Below are 19,310 nucleotides of genomic sequence, written 5' to 3' on the forward strand. Positions count from 1 at the left end.
CCACCCTTTGTTCATGTTCCTGCTTCTTCCCTTAGCTCTTTTGTTCAGTAGTTCTACATCTTTATACACAGCACCTGTCTCAGTGAATTCAACAATATTTTCATTCGTTAGCTTTACATTCAAACCCTTGTCGAGTATATTGTTCATTTCATACATATAAACGGTTTTTATTCTATATGAAATGAGAAGCAAATCCATCTTAGCTGGTGCCGTTAATGTTCCAATTGAACCAACATCAAATGTTGACTCACGAACGACAAACAATATTGTCATAAAGAACTATAGTTCAGAATGTTTGAAAGAAAAAGAACCAGAACTTAAGTCGGTGAATTTAAACTCAGCTTCAAACGCTAACGCTACATCAGATGTTAAGTTAGAGTATCCACCACTGGACCAAATTCTTTCAAGAGAAGCCAACGACAATCCTTACACAAATGTTCAAACAAATCCTTCAGATAACGTAGACCATTACCTTCTTCAGTTATACCAAACTATCTTACTCAAAGACGATAAGAAGCTTTTGACAAATCTTATAAGCAAGAACCAAATAATTCTAACAAGGGAGGACCTTGAAAATGTTATCTCACGAATAACAGGGAAACAATGTGTCATTGACTATCTCGACCCTGAAATCGAATGCTGTGGTCAAACTCCACTATTCATGAAAATAGGTAACATCCGCATCATTGAAACACCAGGAACTACAGGAGTTGAGTTTAAGTATAAATATTCGAACGAGTATACAAAACTATCTACTGACTATAAGCTTTGTTTGAAATATGTTTTAGTAAATTAAAGCAGTCAGGACCTTCGGTCTTGGCGCTTTGCGCCGTCAGTCAAAAAATTTCAAGTTAGCAATTTGTAATATCTATCCAAAACTTCTTCAACAGTATCGAACTCATCTTCATAATGCAAACCTAATCTTATTGACTTGGTGCAGTTTTCACTAACACAATATTTTTCTGTTCTCTTGACTGACATAACTAACTCATTTGTTTCATCAAACAGCAACAACCAAAGTTCATGACCTAATACATAACATTCATACTTTATATTTTTAGCTCTGAGTTCTCTTGTAAGCTGTTGCATTTAATATTTTCTAAAAAGTCAACTTCAACAGTCATTCGCACTGGTGCCTTCAGTTCTACAGGCTCTCCTTGAAAGTCAACAAGTCTGAATTGCATGTCTTTCAAATTATGAGGACTAATGCGAACCCATTTACCTAAATGAGTTGCTATGACAGGAACGTTTGGAATGAACATTGAATTGACTGCATAACAGAAGGATTTATATTCTACTGAACCTTTACTATTAACTCCTGAAATGCCTGTGACATTAGCTATTTTAGACTCAATGTATAAACAATTACCATAACATACGTATGGAACAGATTTCATCTCAATTGTTTTGTCAACACTTTTCAAAGGAAATGTCATATGGTATGCACCCAAAAGAAGTTGTACTATATGACTCATTCTTGGTATCTTAAACTCTTTCTCGCTGCTGAACTTCAATGTTCCCTCAGAAGAGAGTTCGACATCTATGTTGTCAATAGTTTCTTCATTTATGAGAGTATCTATGACTCCAGCAATTTTATCTATTCTATACCCAGCTCTGTTAGGAAATGTTATAACACTTCTTTTGTCATCTATTTCAATCTCTATGAAATCTGTTTCATCTGTTATGACAAAAGTTGCGATAGTATTGAAGTCAACAACTCTGAAAGCAAGCGCTTCATTCTGAAGACCTAAGTTTGTTTGTAGCTTTACTGTCCCGTATTCGTTTGGGTCTGTACTTTGCAAATAGAACAACATTTTATTCTCATTAAAATATGACTATTGCTGCATATGCGTATGAAACAAATGAAGCAAGAAGAGCACATGAACTAGTAAACGAAAACTCAACTTTAACCATTGAAGGCAATGATTTAGTCATTGACGATGGAAAAACTAAAAAAGTCATTGATTTCGATACTTTTAACACTTATGACCCATTCATTACAACAAGCAAGGTTCCCATCATAAATGATGGAACGGTGCAATATATAAATTTTACAGTAGATGCCTCATTAGTGAAAGTATTAAATGTTCTCATTGAATTGTTAAAGAGCTTTCGATTTGACGACAACATTAAATGCCTAAAGAATTTAGTCATGAATGAGAAACAAATTCTCGGCGTTGCTGGTAGCAGTAATGATGTACACCTTATGACATTAGAATATTATAACGAACATAAAGATGAACTGAAAGGAGAGAAGGGTGACACCGGACCTCAAGGACCACAAGGAATACAAGGAATACAAGGACCTCAAGGCGAAAACGGTTTGGATGGTGAAGATGGAAAGGATGGAAAAACTGCTAAATCATGGATATGGAACCTTATAAATACTGGTTTAACAGCTGCTTCATATGGAGTTCTTCAATACCAAATCGGAAAGATATGGGCAGTACTTGGTGAAGAAGTTTTAGATGACGTTAAAAATGCTTTGAACTTCATTTCAAATGGTTCGGATACTATTAAAACTTTATCTGGTTGGATGCAAGAAACAAGGAGTCAAATAGATACTGTAAGACGTATAGCAAACAATGCACGTACGGGATTGGATACTTTACGAGAAGCACAAAATACACTAAAGGAAGCAAATGATATTCTTGGCTCAGTATCAGACATGCATGAAGATTGGCTTAAAGGTATTGACAAATCTTTAAAAAATCACAGTCAGTCTATTGCTGACTACAAGAAAAGTATAGATTTTTTACATAGTGCTATGGACGTACATGATGGAAGCATAAGGAACTTACTTAATGCTAACAATAACTTACCAGGAACTATTAAAGCATTTATAAAGTCCTTTGTAAAACCTGGTGCTCTAACATTTAGGTCTTTGAGAGCAAGAGCATTGAAGTCAAGAGATGCAGAAACTCCAACAGAACCTACAGAAGGAACTGAAACAACAGAAACTCCAGAAGAACCACCAAAACCAACAGCTAATGAAATATTGTTCGAATATTTTCCAAGGTACTCTGTTCTCATTGCATACATTCAAGAAATACTTAAGAAAGCAGACTTGACTTTAGGAGATGATGAAAGTTCTGTATATCTTTCGTTCCAGTTTCAAATAGCAGAACTTTTGAGACAGATATGCTTAATGTATGACAACATCTCTGATTTCACAAGATATGATGACGACCATGACCCGAACACGGTGAAGAAGAAGTTTTACAAACATCCATTAAGACAGAAAAGGTTTTAACTCAAAGTCTCATTATTGACACCAAAGATGGCGAAGTGGACGTTCTTCAAGAGCTGAAGAAAAATACTTCTTCGGGAGGTGGTGGTAGGCATGAACTTGAAATAAATGAGATAGAAGAGAAATTAGCCGAAAAAGCAGATAAAACCATGTTCATTATATAAGTTCAGACGAACAGATTATAACGGACTACCATGGATATTTAACACAGGATGAACAAATAAGCACTGAAGATGTTAATGAAAGAAGATATAAATTCATTCGTGCTAAAGGTTATGACATACGTTGTACTGTACAGTATGACACAGGTAAAGCACCAGAAGCATTTGGTTATAACAATGAAATTTATGCTTCATACTTTTTGTTAACGGTGTATTAGTTGAACCAAGATTTACATTGAGAGTTAAGGCAAAAATAACTTTTGAAGATGCTATTAAAAGTAAAGCTGACAAAGATGAACTTGACGCAACGAACAAAGTTTTGAAATCTCATAAACACAATATCTCCGATATAAATGAACTTCAAGCTACATTAAATAGTAAAGCTGACAAGAACCATACACATGAATCCTTCACTACTGTTAGAGCAGACGACATAATATTGAACTATACCCTTGGTTCAAGTGCACCTTTAGAGAATCCAAGTACAGCGTAAAAGATACACTAAACTCCTTAAATAGTAAATGTATGAACATTGAAGGTCATGTCAGAAACTTTGAAACATATAAACTACCAGCAATGTTAGATAAAAGCAGATAAAGAACATACACATAACTCCTTCTCAACTGTTGCTATAGAAAGTATTGAAGGAACGGTTGGCGGAACTGGTGGGGATGATTATATTATAAACCTCCTAACTTTCCACAAGGTTTAACATCGAATGAAAACATAACAACGAAGAAAGAAATTAGCTGTAAAAATGTTTATGTCATGGATGATGAAAATAATGTTAAATTCACTGCTCAAGATTTATATGATAAGAAAGCAGACAAAACAGAGCTTCAAACATTAAAGACTGAAATACTTCAAACATTATATCCTATAGGCTCTATTTATACGGCAATGAACTCAACAAATCCAGCAAGTGTTTTAGGTTTTGGTACGTGGCAGCAGATTGTAGACAAATTCTTATACTGTGCTAACTCTTCAAAGCAAACAGGAGGCTCAAAGAAAATTAAAGAAGCAAACTTACCTGCGCACACTCATACAGGAACTACAAACTTTTCTGGCGACCATAGCCACTCATTAAGAGACCACCCATTATACAACTCAGATTATGAAGCCGGTCATGATGTTTTATCTCCATCTTATAACAATTCAGCAAAAAAGACTTTTCAACCAACTGAACCAGGAGGAAATCATTCACACACTTTCACAACAAATCCAACAGGCTCGGTGAAGATTATATGCCACCATTTATGACGGTTTATGCATGGTACCGCGTTCAATGAACGCGCTTGAGCCTAGACCCTTTGGGTCAAGGCTTACCGTCTTGAATAAAATCTTTAACTTTACATAAATGAGCTTGAAAGAAGTATTCGAACAACATCCATGGAGTCATTTAAGAAGTTCAATGAAGCTGCAAAGAGTTGGGGATTTACTAACAGAGCTGAAGTGAAAAGGTTCTTTGACAAAAATGTTGTACATCAAACAAAAATAAACCCTTACGACTACTTTTTACCAATTTACTCCAACACTCCTGACGCATACCAATTTGACACTCTCATTCAAAGCAGAAAAGGAGACATAAACCATTCCTCATCTTCATTAATGTTAACACTCGCAAAGCATATGCATATCCAATGAAAAATAAAGGAACTCGTGAAGTGTTAAGAGTTTTACAAAAGTTTGTAGCAGAACATAGCCCAAGTACTTTAACATCAGACCAAGACAGTGCATACCTCAGCAATGAAATCACAGATTTTCTCATTAAGCATAACATAACTCACTACACTACTGAAGACCATAACCATAACATACTCGGCATCATAAACCGCTTCATAAGAACGCTCAGAGATTTAAACCAAGAGCGAGACTTTACCGAAGAAACAATGAAACATTTTCTCGAAGTATATAATTCCTCAACACATTCTACAACAGGACATACACCAAATTCAATGACACAACAACAAGAAGAAAAGTATATACAAAAGAAACGAAGTCAAACACAAAATATCAGAAATTCAACACAATTTACCCTCATTCCTGGTACAAAAGTTCGTGTAGTTCTTGACGACAAACCGTTGACAAAGAAACGTTTAAGGTTAAGTAGAAACTATTATATCGTAGACTCTACGCAAGGTAATGGATATCTTATAAAAGCTGCCGACGACTCTATTGCGTTTTATCCTCGTCATAAATTAGTTGAAAGTAGTAATGGCAAACTTGCTGAAACCATTGACGAAGCAAAGCGAGGAGTGGTTATTGAAATACTTGGCTATAACATAAACGATGACACTTATAAAGTAAGATATGAAGGAGGCGTTGAAGATGTTATACCATCTAAGAACTTGAGAGAGTCGAAGCCAACACATCTGGGACCATTAGAGCGGGAGTACTGGAAAGACAAAAATATGCCAGAAAGAATAAGAAAATTCTTCTAAACTTTTTCATTAGATGTAAATCAGACAAAAATAATGTTTAGGTGAAGAGGTGAGATTTCACCTCTTTTTTCACCTGTTTTTTCACCCTCGTGAATTTTCATGAATTTCCTTAAGATAGAAAAAATAAAGTTAGTTTTATTTTTATTTATTTTTTTATTTTGTATAAAAGATATGATTTCAACAATCGGCACAACAACAATTCAAGCTGCGAACGGCGGGACTCTGTCCACAACTACAGCACCAAACTCGTTAGTCATGAATCCTACGTCAATGTTGATAGAGATGAAAAGCTTTATTCCTTCTTCATATACTTTTGAAACAGAAATCCAGAAGATAAAGCAAGAACTTTTAACAAGTAATTTAGACTGTAGTGCGAAAGATGAAACAAATGAACAGTATCTTTATGAAATGGAGGACCTCATCGACCATTTGCCTAAACTACCTGAAATTCAGCAGCAAAAACTAACTATTCCTGAATTCGACGAAATTGAAGTCAAAGCAACTGACTCAGTAGAAATTAAGAAATTCATACGTAAAGTAAATTATGAATTCCTTGGTTTTCATTGCAACCATAAAGTTATGGACAAAGATTGCGACATGGTTTATAAAAATATTTCTGACCTTTACAAATCCGAAGAATTTAAGACATACGATAACTTTGTTTCATTAGTTGCAAAATGTGTTTGGGAAATAAGAGATAAAGATAGAAGAGGCAAAGTATGGAACGAACAAATAAGACCCGCTATGTTTGAGATGAAGAGAGCAATTGACGCTTTAGTTGTTTTAGCTGGTAATGTTTCAATGTATAACGCAAAAACGATGCCGCAATGTTCAAAATGTAAGGCAGCAATAAGAAAATATAACTACTCAGTCAAAGAGATAGAAAGAATGCGAAACGACTATGCAGACTTAAAGAAAGAAGCAGAAAAGCCAGCAGAAGATAAAATGGATATATTGACATTTCTTAATAAAAACTATCCAACAGCAGAAGATTTCCTTCTGTCTGACGTCAAGAAGAAATATAAAGAGACTTTCGGCATGATTAAAACATTCGATGTACTAAAAGAAGAAATAGAAGCTACGAAATTGTTTAGGATTTCAAATATACATCGTACAATTCATGTAAAACGCTTGTGAAAAAAGAGGTGAAAAAACTTTCAACTTGTCAGTGCGTCAATGAGATAGTATTCGAAGTCAGTCAATAATCTTTTTAAAGTCATTTCATACAGGATAAAATTTAATGTTGTGAAGAAATAGTGTTTATCTCAGAAAAAATAACGCTAATTTTATTTTTATTTATTTTTTTTTTATTTTGTATGTAAAGACAGTAATGTCAACATCAGAGAACACAACAACAGTTATAGTCCATGAAGCTATAAATGAAGAATACGAGTACATACAGTATAACAAACAGTTACGTCTCATTCGTTCAGTCAAAGATGACATGTACCAAATGCAAAGTATAATGAATGCTCTTCGTTCTACAAAGCAAGCATATCATTGGTTTGAAAACCAACAGACAAAAGAACTTTTAGAAGAATTTCCTCATATGATTGCTTCCCTCGGAAAACCGGGGGAAGAGATTCCGTATGAAAATCGCAAGAATTTGGCTCTTGGTTTGAAAGGTTATTATGTTCATAGACTTTTAGTAAATGCTGTAGCAATGTGGACTTCACCTCGTTATGCTTGTTATATTTTCATGATGTTAGATGAACTATATAAAGCAGAACGTGGAGAGATGGAAAAGAAACTTCATGCAAAAGATGAAGTCATTGAATCCAAAGACAAAAGCATACAGAAAAGAATACCGCGTTCAGTACCAAAAGGAAAGGAAAAGAGTTATAAGTATATGATATATACTGAAGAGTTGGAGAAAGAAGAAGATAAAGATATGGTTATGTTGCATTTAGTCAGAAGAAACAACAAGAGCTTTTATGACTTAGCTAAAATATATAAATCTGACAGAAACTGGTTCTATCGTGAAAACTTACCGATTTCAATGACACCGAATGAGCAAATAAAGGAAAATTGTCAAAAATACTCTTCCTCAAACACACTATGACATCAAAGGTTGCACAATACTTACATTCAAAGAAGACTTAACATTACTGAAGGAAAAAATAACAGAATATTTCGATAACTTCAAAGAGGAAGAATAAAAAAATCTAAGCTAATTTTATTTTTTTTTATAAAATTTTATCTCATATGAAAGAACATGAATTTAGAATATTCGGAACTCATGACAGAAGAAGAGAACGAACAACATGTAAAAGATTATGCAAAATTTCTGAAGACATACAAAGCATTTAAACAATATCTAAATGCTTCTAAAGATTATGCAAAATTTCTGAAGGTATATAAAGCTTATGAAAAAGCGTATGAAAAGTTTATACATTGGGGAATTGTTGTAAAATATCCATATGAAGACTAACCAAAATATATTTTTGCTTAAATAGCTTCAGGGTCTATTTCTTCAACCATTTCACTTCCTTCGTCAATGTCAATAGAAGCTTCTTCAACCTTTGGTAAGAATTTCTGTATAACATCTTTGTTCGTTATTGTCTTCAGAGATGAAGGATAATATTTCACATTTGTTTCACCCTTCTTATATTCTTTCTGTTCGGAAAGATTTAAAGCAATACTGAAGAAGTCAATGTTAGAGTTCTTTATGACAGTATAATGAGTATCTTTGACATTCACGAAGAAACTCTTTTGTTTCAAAACTACTGCTAACTCTTGTGAAGTATAACGTTTGCGGTCAATGACGATAGCTAATGGTCTGACATACTGACCAAACTTAGATTCTTTCACAAACTTCTTGTTAAAGATAACATTAACATTTGAAGCATTATTGAACTCATTCTTGATGGCAGTAGCGAGAGCATTGTATGAAAAGAACTTGCAATCTTGCATGTGTTTCATTAAAATAAAAATATTAAATTATTTTGAAAAATAACTTAAAAAATCTAATCTAATTTTTTCAAAAAAATATTTTTTTATTTCCTACTAAAGATGTATCGGAAGTTGTCTAAGTTAGAACACTCGGAAATAAAACAACTTCTTACAGAAGCTAATATAGATGTTGCAAAGCATTACGCAACAAACAAAAAAGCACTCGCTGACATCCTCAATGACTATAATGGTGCAATAAGTTATGATAGAATTCATGAGTTCATAAAGCCGCAACGCGGCGAGGACGAAGTCCATGCAAGAGCATTTCCTTTAAATGACGTTGCTATTGACTTATATCATAGACGTTCAGTACCTCATGAAGTAAGAAGAGAAATGTTTGACATAACAAATGCAAACGTTGGTGAAACAAGAAGAAGAGACGACACACTGAAACAACAGAGAAGAGAGATGTTTAAGAGCGCTATAGAACAAGTTCGCAAAACTAACGATGTCATTCGTCCCATTGACGACAAACCAAAAGAAGGTGAGAGATGGTTAAAGAAAGATGAAGAGAATAGGAAGAGGAATGTTAAGACAGGCAATAGACTCATTGACTTTAACATCGAAGCTTTAGATGAACCAAACAGAGACTACTTACACAAACATTTCGGTAAGGTTTTCATGAGACTCTTAGAGAAGATTAAAATAAACTCCCAACAAAGATGGATGGTATGTTATAAACTTGGTGGAAAGTATGAATGTTCTACGTTAAACCTCAATAATATTGGAACATTACTACATCAGCTCTTGAAGGAGAACTTTATATCAGAGATAGAAGCAAATGCTGCAGGTATTGTTGAAATGCACTATGACTTCTTCTTGACAAACATAAAGAATCTTACTGAAATAAAGATGTATGATTTAACAGAATATGAAGGCTTAACGATGTCAGATGTAAAGAAAGGCAAACCAAAAAAGAGACCATATAGAGATGAAAGCACACTGACAAATGACCAGAAAGCCATTTTGGAAGCTCTTAAGCAAACAGGAAACCCAGCACTTATAGAAAGCTTTTGGAAAGATAATGGTGAAAAGAAGTTTTATAAGAAGAGAAGCGGTCAGTTCTGGAAGTATCTTTGCACATTACCTATAAATCTTGAACGCTACCAAATCTTCAATGAACTGAACAAAAGAACTGCAACACTTATGAACGAAGATGAGGAGTACAAAATTTAATTTTCAGTGGAAATTTAATAAGGTTATTTATTTCATCAAGTTCAAAAAGTTTATCAGGTTTTGATTTAAAATTTTCTTCATACCATACGATAAATGATTCATTTAAATAACTTAAAATCATGTTAATATCCCATTTCGCTATCACATTATTTATATACATATCATACGTTTTTTCATCATGGTCATCTTTAATAAATGATATATAATCTGAAGGGTCTAAAAGAATGGGATTAAATTTACCGCTCACAGAAACGAGAGTAACATTATAAATTCCGCTAACTGTTAAATTTAATTCACAGTTATTATTCGAAATAATATTGATAATTGACATTTTTTATTACGATTAAAAATATGGTAAAGCGTTATTTTCCAGTGATAAATAAAACTAGAATAAGATTACCTCAAGAATTCATAAATTCAACGAATAAGAAATTCATTCATGTTATAAATTTTAGTGTTTTCAGAAAATATGAGTTAGTGTCATATTCATCAACAGGTTATATTTCACTTCATTCAAATTTAGTTCAATCAAACCCATATAATGACCATTTCATAAGATTTTCAGATGGTATTAAAAATGTAATTGATAGATTAAAATATGAACAGATTGACAATATCGAATTTTTGGAATTTTGGTTTAAATATCCTGATGGAAAAAAGATTGAAGTTAAAGATAAAGCTGATACTATAACAAAAACAATTACAATGACCGATCCAGATAGTGGGGAACAAAAAGAAATAAAACAAACGATAGAAACTGGTGAAAGGTCAATTATTATTGATTATGATTCAAAGGATTATTATTCGATAATGTTAATGCTTGAATATTAAATAGCCTTAACAAAGAATTTTTCTAGTGATATTTTATATTCATCAACTATTTTATTATAAATATCATTATATGTTAAATGAAGTTCAGTTGTTGTTCCGTTCTTTGTTATCTTAATTGTACTAATATCCTTTATCGGATTTATTTTTGCAACTGTTCCGCAGCATGAAACCTCATCATCTATGAAAAATTGAATCTTAACGTCTGAATCTTGAACGTCACAAAGAATGGCGATAATGTGAATTAATGATTCATAAGGCAAAATAATTAAACCAGATTGATCAATTAAATTTATTATTGAATCATAATTATCAGTTATTATATTGCGATAAATTTTCATTAATTCTGAATTAATGTCTATTTTATATGGGTTCTCGATGTTTGATGAAAGAGGCGGGGGGTAAGTTGGATAAGTGGGAATTTCAACAGGTTCTTTACCAGGTTCAGATAAAATGATTGGGTCTTCATTCTCATGGTTTTCTTCATTCTCCTCATTCTTTGGTAAGTCACGAGATGAAATCTGATTTAATAAATTCGGATTAGTTGCTGACCTTGTTAATTCAGGGCTAACATTAACTTTAACATTTTGAATAATTCGTGATTTATCATCATTTATGTTATAACCCACCGTAATCTCTGCTTTTGCGTTAGTGTTCTTTTGACTAGTGAAACGTCTTCTCATTTATAATCGAATAAAAAAATATATTTAAACTTTTATTTTGCCGGAAGTTTTGAATCTATTATTCCCTGTATTTGTTCTTGAAGTTGATTTTTAGCTGGTTCATTGTAATTAATAGACCTAATATATTCATTAATTGCATTCTTATAATCATCTGATTTCTCAAATTTTCTTTTATCTGATTCCTTAACTAAATCATAAGTTAAACCTCGTTGCTGATATAATGGTTTCTTAATTAAATCTTTGAATGCTTGAGATAAAGCACCTGATGCAATTCTTGCTACTATAATTGGTTGGAATTGCTGTTTAAGTTCATCTTTAACATTTGCGAAAACTGGATCGAATAAAGCAACTTTAAAGAATTTCTTAGCTGAAATTTCAGGTCTAATATTTGCATATTGACCATCAAACTTGTTAGAATATTGTGGTAATCCATCCGCTCCCTCTTCAATAGCATTTAATTCTTCATTGAAATAAGAATATGGATTATAACGGTATGAATTAATTGGACCATCTTCACCTTCTCCAATGTATTGTTTAACAGCTTTTCCATTTTCATCAAATTGCATAGGATAACGTTCATTATATGCTTTACGTTTAGGATAATCAGTTATAGTTAATTTATAACCATTTATGACTTTAATATTACCTTGACCATCAGTAACGAAAACTTCATTTATACCATCAGGTTTTCCATTTGGACCCGTAATGTCTGCTTCGTGTGCTTCCCAATTTGGACCATGACGTTTGGCATATGCTTGAGCTTCTGGTAATGTTAAAACGTTTCTCATTTGTTTAACATCTTTTTGAAGACCAGCAACAATATGAACTAATTCTTTCATTCCATCAGGAACTTTCATAGTTCTATTATATGCACCCTTTTTGTTTGTTCCTTGTTTTAATGGAACCTGTAGAAGATTTGCTATTTCTGTCATGTTTAATTATAAATAAAAAATAAAAATTAATTATAAAAAGTTAATCAAATTTAACACTTCCTTTATTTAAATCAACTATTATTTTTCCATGTTCACCCAATTGCTGATATTGTGTGTAAAGTTCATTAATGGTCATTGGTAAATTCACTTGATAAAGCATAACGTTCAACTGTTGACGACTAAACCCACTGAAAATGAAAAGGGTTGATAGATTTGATTTAATGTTTGTGCTTAATGCTTTGAAATATTGAACAGCCATAAAGAATGAACACTGAATGTGTCGACATTGAGTTAATAACTGATTAAAATATGATTTCTCCTTTGTTATTAGTTTTGATTTCACTGCATCATCTAGAAAAATGAGTGAATGCAAAAATTCTCTATCAAAATTTGAAATAGAAAGTGTTTCAAATAATTCATCCCGTTGTTTATCAATAATTTTATCCTCTAATCCTTGCTTCTTGATTGTATTATATAATTCTTTATACATTAAAAAGGGGGTTGTGCCATGTGAGGTGAAAATCACCATACACCGATTGGACCTTTTTAAAAAAAGATATGGTGAGTATTTGATTTGTTCCTTGGTATTTTGCACGCAGATAGACTATGGTAATGCCGATCATTTCGTGTAGGAATTACGTAAAAAAATTATGACCCAAGTTATTCACATTATAAAATTATATAAAGTGTGTCTAATTTCAATAATATTCATATGACCTTATAGTATGGTACCTATATAATAATAATACATATAGTTTATAGTAATATCTCAGTTTTTCTAGTTTGATATCTTATTAATTATGATCAATATGTGTGTATTAGTGTATATTTTATATGGCGCATATAGACTTGTGTTAGACACACACATTTATATATATTAAAATGAAAAATACGCAGATAATAAGGATCTCAAGATGTGATGCCGAGCATCTGCTACTTATTTGGGTGTAAGCAGCAGATGCTGGCATATATGTGTCATAGCAAGTGTACCTATGCTAATAGATTACACTTGCTATGACTTTCCCGGAATCTCAAGATGATTCCGGGAAAAACAGTAATAACCTCTCAAAATGTTCGTTTCAATATCATAAAGCTGAGAAATGGGCTTTGACCTTGAGAAAAGGCCCATTTCCCAGCTTTATGATGAATTTTAGTTATCATTGCGAGTGTCTGCTGCAAATCTCGGTTGAAGCAGCAGGCACTCGCAACCGTATTCCACGGCAAGTGTATTTATGGTGTTGGAATGCACTTGCCGTGGCTTTTGTACAATCTCGTGATCTTACTGGAGTGAGCGGCAATGGAAGCCAAAACCACTCCACTCAGTACCAGAAAGCTATGAAGGAAGTCCTAACCTAGAGAAAGGGCTTCCTTCATAGCTTTCTGGGTGACATGAGATTTGTAATTGTTGAACATTGAGTATTTTGCAGGCTCTGGCCTTTGCTTGGGCCAGAGCTTCGTATTTGGATGTTCCCAGGGCCGGATTCCTCTCCTGCCGCCCTAGATCAGGACGGCATTTGAGAAAGCCGGCCCTGAGGACAGTAAGCGAAGCCCTGGCCTTTGCTAGGGCCAGAGCCTGTATTTGTATGTCTTTCAGGGCCGAGTTCTTGCGAGACCGTCGACATGATCGACGATCATCGCAAAACTCGGCCCTGAGGATTGTATTTGCAGGCTCTGGCCTTTGCTTGGGCCAGAGCTTCGTATGGGAACTCTCTCGGGCTGGTTTCCTCTCCGGCCGCCCCGAATCAGGGCGGTCTTTGAGGAAACCGGCCCCGAGGATGGTTTGCGAAGCTCTGGCCTTAGCAATGGCCAGAGCTTGTGATTTTAATGAAGAGCCAAGTTCCTCTCGGATCGGGCCTAATGAGGACGACCGTCGAGGAACTTGGCTCTGAGCTGATGAATTGTAAACTCTGGCCTCGATGAAGGCCAGAGTTTTTAAGGGAATGTTTTGATGGGATGAGCCTATGCTCAGTAAGCTCATCCCATCAAAACATTCGTTTAAAAATTGAATTAAAAATTATCGTATGCATTGAAAAATTAAAAAAATAAAAATGAACAATATTATTATATAATGAGAATAGAATAAATTATCATAAAATTGAATAAAATTATCCAAAAAAATTGAAAATTTTAAAAATTAAATAAAAAATAACAAATTTCATAAGAAAATTAAGGAATAGAGAAATATTAGATAGAAAGAGTATGTTTATTTATGATTATAAGATTGAAATAATGAGATTTTGAGAGTTTTAAGAAGAATGTGATCTTTATATTTTTTTGGAGGAAGGTTTTACAAGAAAGGAGTTAACAAATGCAGGGTATTGTCCTTTACCCTGCATTTGTAAACTCCTTTCTCGAATTGAAATTCGATGTTTAACATTCTTTGAAAAAAGTGCAAGCTATTCGAGAAAGGAGTTTACAAATGCAGGGTAAAGGAACAATACCCTGCATTTGTAAACTCCTTTCTCGAATTGAAATTCAATGAATCACATTCAAGTGAAAAAGTGCAAGCAATTCCTGATTTGCACATATAGGTGCAGGGTCCTAGTGATAGACCCTGCAAATATATGAGCAAATCAGGAATTGTGTCCGACACATTCGCATCGAAAACAAAATGCAAGCTTTTCCCATTCTGCACATATAGGTGCAGGGTGCCAGTGATAGACCCTGCATATATATGTGCAGAATGGGAAAAGTGTTTGACACATTCGCATCGAAAGGTAAAAGTGCAAGATTTTCCCATTCTGCACATATAGGTGCAGGGTGCCAGTGATAGACCCTGCACCTATGTGTACAGAATGGAAAAACTATCTACTTTGAATATTCTGCATCGGAATCTCTTGGTCAATATACAATTAAATACAATGATCACATCGATATTTGGAGATACAAGATAAGTATCTCCAAATGCCGATGTGATCATATATGATTGTCGATAAAAATTTGAAATCTCAAATAAGATGCAGATTAAAAAATGGATATGTGACCAAAATGAGTTTAAAAACACAATATAGAGTATATATATAGATACCTCATTGTATTCAAAATGAAATAAAACAAAATTTTTGAAATTCATATCTTATATAAAACACATTATTCCTCAATACTATATAAGTAAATATGGCTTGATTAGTATAGATATATGCACATATATTTGGCCCCCAATATAAATTCTATGTTTTCGGGAAAGCAAAAGGTCCAATCGGTGTATGATAAATTTCACCTCACATGGCACCGCCCCATTAAAAAGTTTTTTAAATAATCTTCTGCTTCTTCTTGTGATAAATAAATAATTGGAATTTTGATTAAATGCTTTAAAGATTCAAATGTATCATCTGAAGGTGAACCTGAACGGTTGATATAAATTAACACGTGTGAATAGGGTGAAGTGTTAGCAATAATGATAATTTGTTTTAATATCGTTAATGTTTTACCTTTATTTTGTTTACCAATTGCTGCAGTGATTGAATTTAAGTAACATTCAGAATATGGAATTTTCATTAATTTTTCCTTTGAGAGATTATTTCTATTTTCACTTAATGCTTCATTAATCATATCATCTACGTATGTATTATATACTCCCGCTAATTCTTCATAAGGAGTGGATGAATTTAAATCCATTTAATCAAAAATAAATTTATAATTTTAAACATTTCTATTCATCAATATTTCATCATATGAACTTCTATACTGTGGTGGTGTACCTGTTGGATGATATTTCAAACCTTCTTCCGGTGTCCATGTCCAATATGTAGTCCTAGTAAACCAAACCTGAGGAGGATTTGTCACCTTTGAACAGTAAGTATCATTTTCACCCTGAATGATTGGATAAGCTTTCACTTGTACTGTAACTTGTGAGTTGAAAGTTTCTAATCCATCAAAGAATATACCCGCTCCATCACGTTGAACTGGAATAGTGCATAAGAATGAAGTTTGGTCTTTCCATGTTCTAGCTAATGGCGTGCCATCATCTGCATTCAATGGTCTAGTTAATGAGTCCTCATATTCTTCCGTGCATTCATTCACTCCATCTAAATCAGAAGCTTGAAGCATACGTGTAAAGAATATGTCACCCACTGTTGTCATCGCTTGATCGGGGAAGTTTCTGGAATCTATAGTGACCTGAAGACCTCGAAGCATTGGATTTTCTAAAACTGTTCTTTGCATTGCATTCTTCGGAAATGCTAACACAACATCTGTAACATTATGAAGAGCGTATGAGAAATCTGAGCTGATACCTTCAGGAGTGATGCAACCTCCATTTAGTGAACGAACGTCAATATGTTGAGCTGGAATCATGAATGGATCTTCCTTACTGAATAAACGTGGTATTGCTTTAACTTATTCTTCAATTAAACCGTATCCTGGTGTAATGCATTTATCCTCTAAAATTGCCATCTTTGTGCATGAAATAATAACGTCATCAACTGTTGCGTCAGCAGTTGTAGCGGCTAAGCTTGTAATTAATTTGGCAGGAAGTCCAATTTGTTGGAATTTACGATCATATTTATAAACATGATTCATAATCTTTTCATAATTTTCATCAGTTATCTTTTCATAAACGTAATTTTGTAAATCAGCAACTCTTAATGGGTCAACCTGACAAAATACTAGAGTATCCCTGAAAACATAATATTTAAGAATGATATCACCAAATGATTTAGGATAATCATCGAACGCCTGAAATGCTAACAAATCATTTACCGGAATAATCATATCAAAAGTGACATCAACTTCTTCATTTGCTTTCTTGAAAACTTCTGAAGGGTCAATATATTTACCACATACTGAGTTATCATATTTTTGAACATTATTATATAACGAATGAACAAACTTTTTAACTTTCCTTTCTGATTTCGGTTTATATGTTGCAAATGCGAAAGATTCACGGGCGCAATCCATCTGAAGATAACCGGCATCACCTCTTTCAGTTTCTACTTCTAATTGCTTAAAGCTTTGATTTGATGATTTGTAACCAACGAATAAACGCATGCATTTAAAAGCGGCATCACATGTGAAAGCTTTATTTGAAATTAACGTAGCTTTAACCTTGCGTTTAATATATGTGTCACCTAATTGATTCACATCATGAGCCGGATTTGTAATTCTTAAATGAGTTTGTTTATCATCAAAATATGGAGCATCAGAGTCATAGCATGAACTTTCAAGTTCTCTATAATATCTTCTACCATCATTCTTTGCGAATATTTCATTTATCTTTTCGAATGAATGAAATACATTTCCATTAATTGGTTTAGTGTTTGGCACCAAATAGTTAGTCGTCATTTATTAATAAATAAAAAATCAAAATTAAAAGATGAAAATGAATTTTTTAATTTTAATGAAATAATCAACGAAAAAACCAGAATTTTCGAAAAAGTGACACCAACTATTAAAGTTATTTTATTACTAGATTTATTTACAAATTATAAGATAATATCATTAACAAAATATATTTTTAATATAAATAAAAAACTTTTTTATACAAAAAATTACAATCAATCGATAAATATTATAAAACATTTATTCCAAAAAGATTAAGTAATAGGTGGGATCCTGCATATAATATAATTTTATGTCATAAAGCTTACAAATTTTAGATGGACCACAGTGAGAATGTGAGTGGTTAATTTAAAGGTGGTCTGATAAAGATATCGAAGCTTACTCAACACAGCATGAAGCAGTTTCTAATACACAATCTTACTAGTGGTGTTTCGGTCGCCAGCGCTCTCATAGGGGTGCTGATTTCAAAAACCACTACTTCAAATTATTCAACAATACTCAATGCAGCATGAAGCAGCTACTACTGCTGTATCTTACTGGTAGCGTTTTGGTCGTTGGCTCTTGCACAGTCTCTCAGATTTTCAAAATTTTTTTTTCAACACTATCTTGTTTCGCTCTCAGAAAGCTATCCTACAAAGACATCGAAGCTTACTCAACACAGCATGAAGCAGTTTCTAATACACAATCTTACTAGTGGTGTTTCGGTCGCCAGCGCTCTCATAGGGGTGCTGATTTCAAAAACCACTACTTCAAATTATTCAACAATACTCAATGCAGCATGAAGCAGCTACTACTGCTGTATCTTACTGGTAGCGTTTTGGTCGTTGGCTCTTGCACAGTCTCTCAGATTTTCAAAATTTTTTTTTCAACACTATCTTGTTTCGCTCTCAGAAAGCTATCCTACAAAGACATCGAAGCTTACTCAACACAGCATGAAGCAGTTTCTAATACACAATCTTACTAGTGGTGTTTCGGTCGCCAGCGCTCTCATAGGGGTGCTGATTTCAAAAACCACTACTTCAAATTATTCAACAATACTCAATGCAGCATGAAGCAGCTACTACTGCTGTATCTTACTGGTAGCGTTTTGGTCGTTGGCTCTTGCACAGTCTCTCAGATTTTCAAAATTTTTTTTTCAACACTATCTTGTTTCGCTCTCAGAAAGCTATCCTACAAAGACATCGAAGCTTACTCAACACAGCATGAAGCAGTTTCTAATACACAATCTTACTAGTGGTGTTTCGGTCGCCAGCGCTCTCATAGGGGTGCTGATTTCAAAAACCACTACTTCAAATTATTCAACAATACTCAATGCAGCATGAAGCAGCTACTAATAAATATATACATATATAAATATATACATATATAAATATATACATATATAAATATATACATATATAAATATATACATATATAAATATATACATATATAAATATATACATATATAAATATATACATATATAAATATATACATATATAAATATATACATATATAAATATATACATATATAAATATATACATATATAAATATATACATATATAAATATATACATATATAAATATATACATATATAAATATATACATATATAAATATATACATATAT

At 33.1% G+C, this 19,310-nt stretch overlaps 11 protein-coding genes and 2 pseudogenes across 13 annotated transcripts, besides 1 other annotated feature; 7 read left to right on the forward strand and 6 right to left on the reverse strand.

Annotated features, from left to right (window-relative positions):
- Nucleotides 1-12,838: part of a mobile genetic element that runs on past the window's edge.
- Nucleotides 182-796, forward strand: TVAGG3_0740540 (uncharacterized protein; the record flags this gene model as incomplete). The annotated part of the gene is made up of 1 exon (XM_051244861.1): nt 182-796. The coding sequence occupies one exon, from the start codon at nt 182-184 to the stop codon at nt 794-796; it is 615 nt and encodes a 204-aa protein (XP_051091448.1).
- TVAGG3_0740550 (uncharacterized protein) lies at nt 1,050-1,814 on the reverse strand (the record flags this gene model as incomplete). Its single annotated transcript, XM_051244862.1, has 1 exon — nt 1,050-1,814. One exon carries the CDS (start codon nt 1,812-1,814, stop codon nt 1,050-1,052), a length of 765 nt encoding a protein of 254 aa, XP_051091449.1.
- On the forward strand, nt 1,832-3,183 carry TVAGG3_0740560 (organellar and viral DNA polymerase type B; the record flags this gene model as incomplete). Its single annotated transcript, XM_001297837.2, has 1 exon — nt 1,832-3,183. A coding segment is annotated over one exon (1,352 nt), but the record flags the coding sequence as incomplete, so codon positions are not given.
- TVAGG3_0740570 lies at nt 3,719-4,278 on the forward strand (annotated as a pseudogene). Its single transcript has one exon. A coding segment is annotated over exon 1 (560 nt).
- On the forward strand, nt 5,439-5,852 carry TVAGG3_0740580 (integrase core domain containing protein family; the record flags this gene model as incomplete). Its single annotated transcript, XM_051244863.1, has 1 exon — nt 5,439-5,852. A coding segment is annotated over one exon (414 nt), but the record flags the coding sequence as incomplete, so codon positions are not given.
- On the forward strand, nt 6,432-6,989 carry TVAGG3_0740590 (organellar and viral DNA polymerase type B; the record flags this gene model as incomplete). The annotated part of the gene is made up of 1 exon (XM_001291954.1): nt 6,432-6,989. The coding sequence occupies one exon, from the start codon at nt 6,432-6,434 to the stop codon at nt 6,987-6,989; it is 558 nt and encodes a 185-aa protein (XP_001291955.1).
- Nucleotides 7,318-8,011, forward strand: TVAGG3_0740600 (annotated as a pseudogene). The gene has a single exon. A coding segment is annotated over exon 1 (694 nt).
- Nucleotides 8,301-8,774, reverse strand: TVAGG3_0740610 (uncharacterized protein; the record flags this gene model as incomplete). The annotated part of the gene is made up of 1 exon (XM_051244864.1): nt 8,301-8,774. The coding sequence occupies one exon, from the start codon at nt 8,772-8,774 to the stop codon at nt 8,301-8,303; it is 474 nt and encodes a 157-aa protein (XP_051091451.1).
- TVAGG3_0740620 (organellar and viral DNA polymerase type B) lies at nt 9,213-9,980 on the forward strand (the record flags this gene model as incomplete). Its single annotated transcript, XM_051244865.1, has 1 exon — nt 9,213-9,980. One exon carries the CDS (start codon nt 9,213-9,215, stop codon nt 9,978-9,980), a length of 768 nt encoding a protein of 255 aa, XP_051091452.1.
- Nucleotides 10,808-11,491, reverse strand: TVAGG3_0740630 (uncharacterized protein; the record flags this gene model as incomplete). The annotated part of the gene is made up of 1 exon (XM_051244866.1): nt 10,808-11,491. One exon carries the CDS (start codon nt 11,489-11,491, stop codon nt 10,808-10,810), a length of 684 nt encoding a protein of 227 aa, XP_051091453.1.
- On the reverse strand, nt 11,697-12,423 carry TVAGG3_0740640 (uncharacterized protein; the record flags this gene model as incomplete). Its single annotated transcript, XM_051244867.1, has 1 exon — nt 11,697-12,423. A coding segment is annotated over one exon (727 nt), but the record flags the coding sequence as incomplete, so codon positions are not given.
- A 3,227-nt stretch (nt 12,839-16,065) lies between the features above and the next one.
- Nucleotides 16,066-16,719, reverse strand: TVAGG3_0740650 (uncharacterized protein; the record flags this gene model as incomplete). Its single annotated transcript, XM_051244868.1, has 1 exon — nt 16,066-16,719. One exon carries the CDS (start codon nt 16,717-16,719, stop codon nt 16,066-16,068), a length of 654 nt encoding a protein of 217 aa, XP_051091455.1.
- A 124-nt stretch (nt 16,720-16,843) lies between these two features.
- On the reverse strand, nt 16,844-17,706 carry TVAGG3_0740660 (uncharacterized protein; the record flags this gene model as incomplete). The annotated part of the gene is made up of 1 exon (XM_051244869.1): nt 16,844-17,706. A coding segment is annotated over one exon (863 nt), but the record flags the coding sequence as incomplete, so codon positions are not given.
- Nucleotides 17,707-19,310: the final 1,604 nt, after the last annotated feature.

The sequence above is a fragment of the Trichomonas vaginalis genome, chromosome III, assembly GCF_026262505.1.
Source record: "Trichomonas vaginalis G3 chromosome III, whole genome shotgun sequence".
Lineage (NCBI taxonomy): Eukaryota > Parabasalia > Trichomonadida > Trichomonadidae > Trichomonas > Trichomonas vaginalis.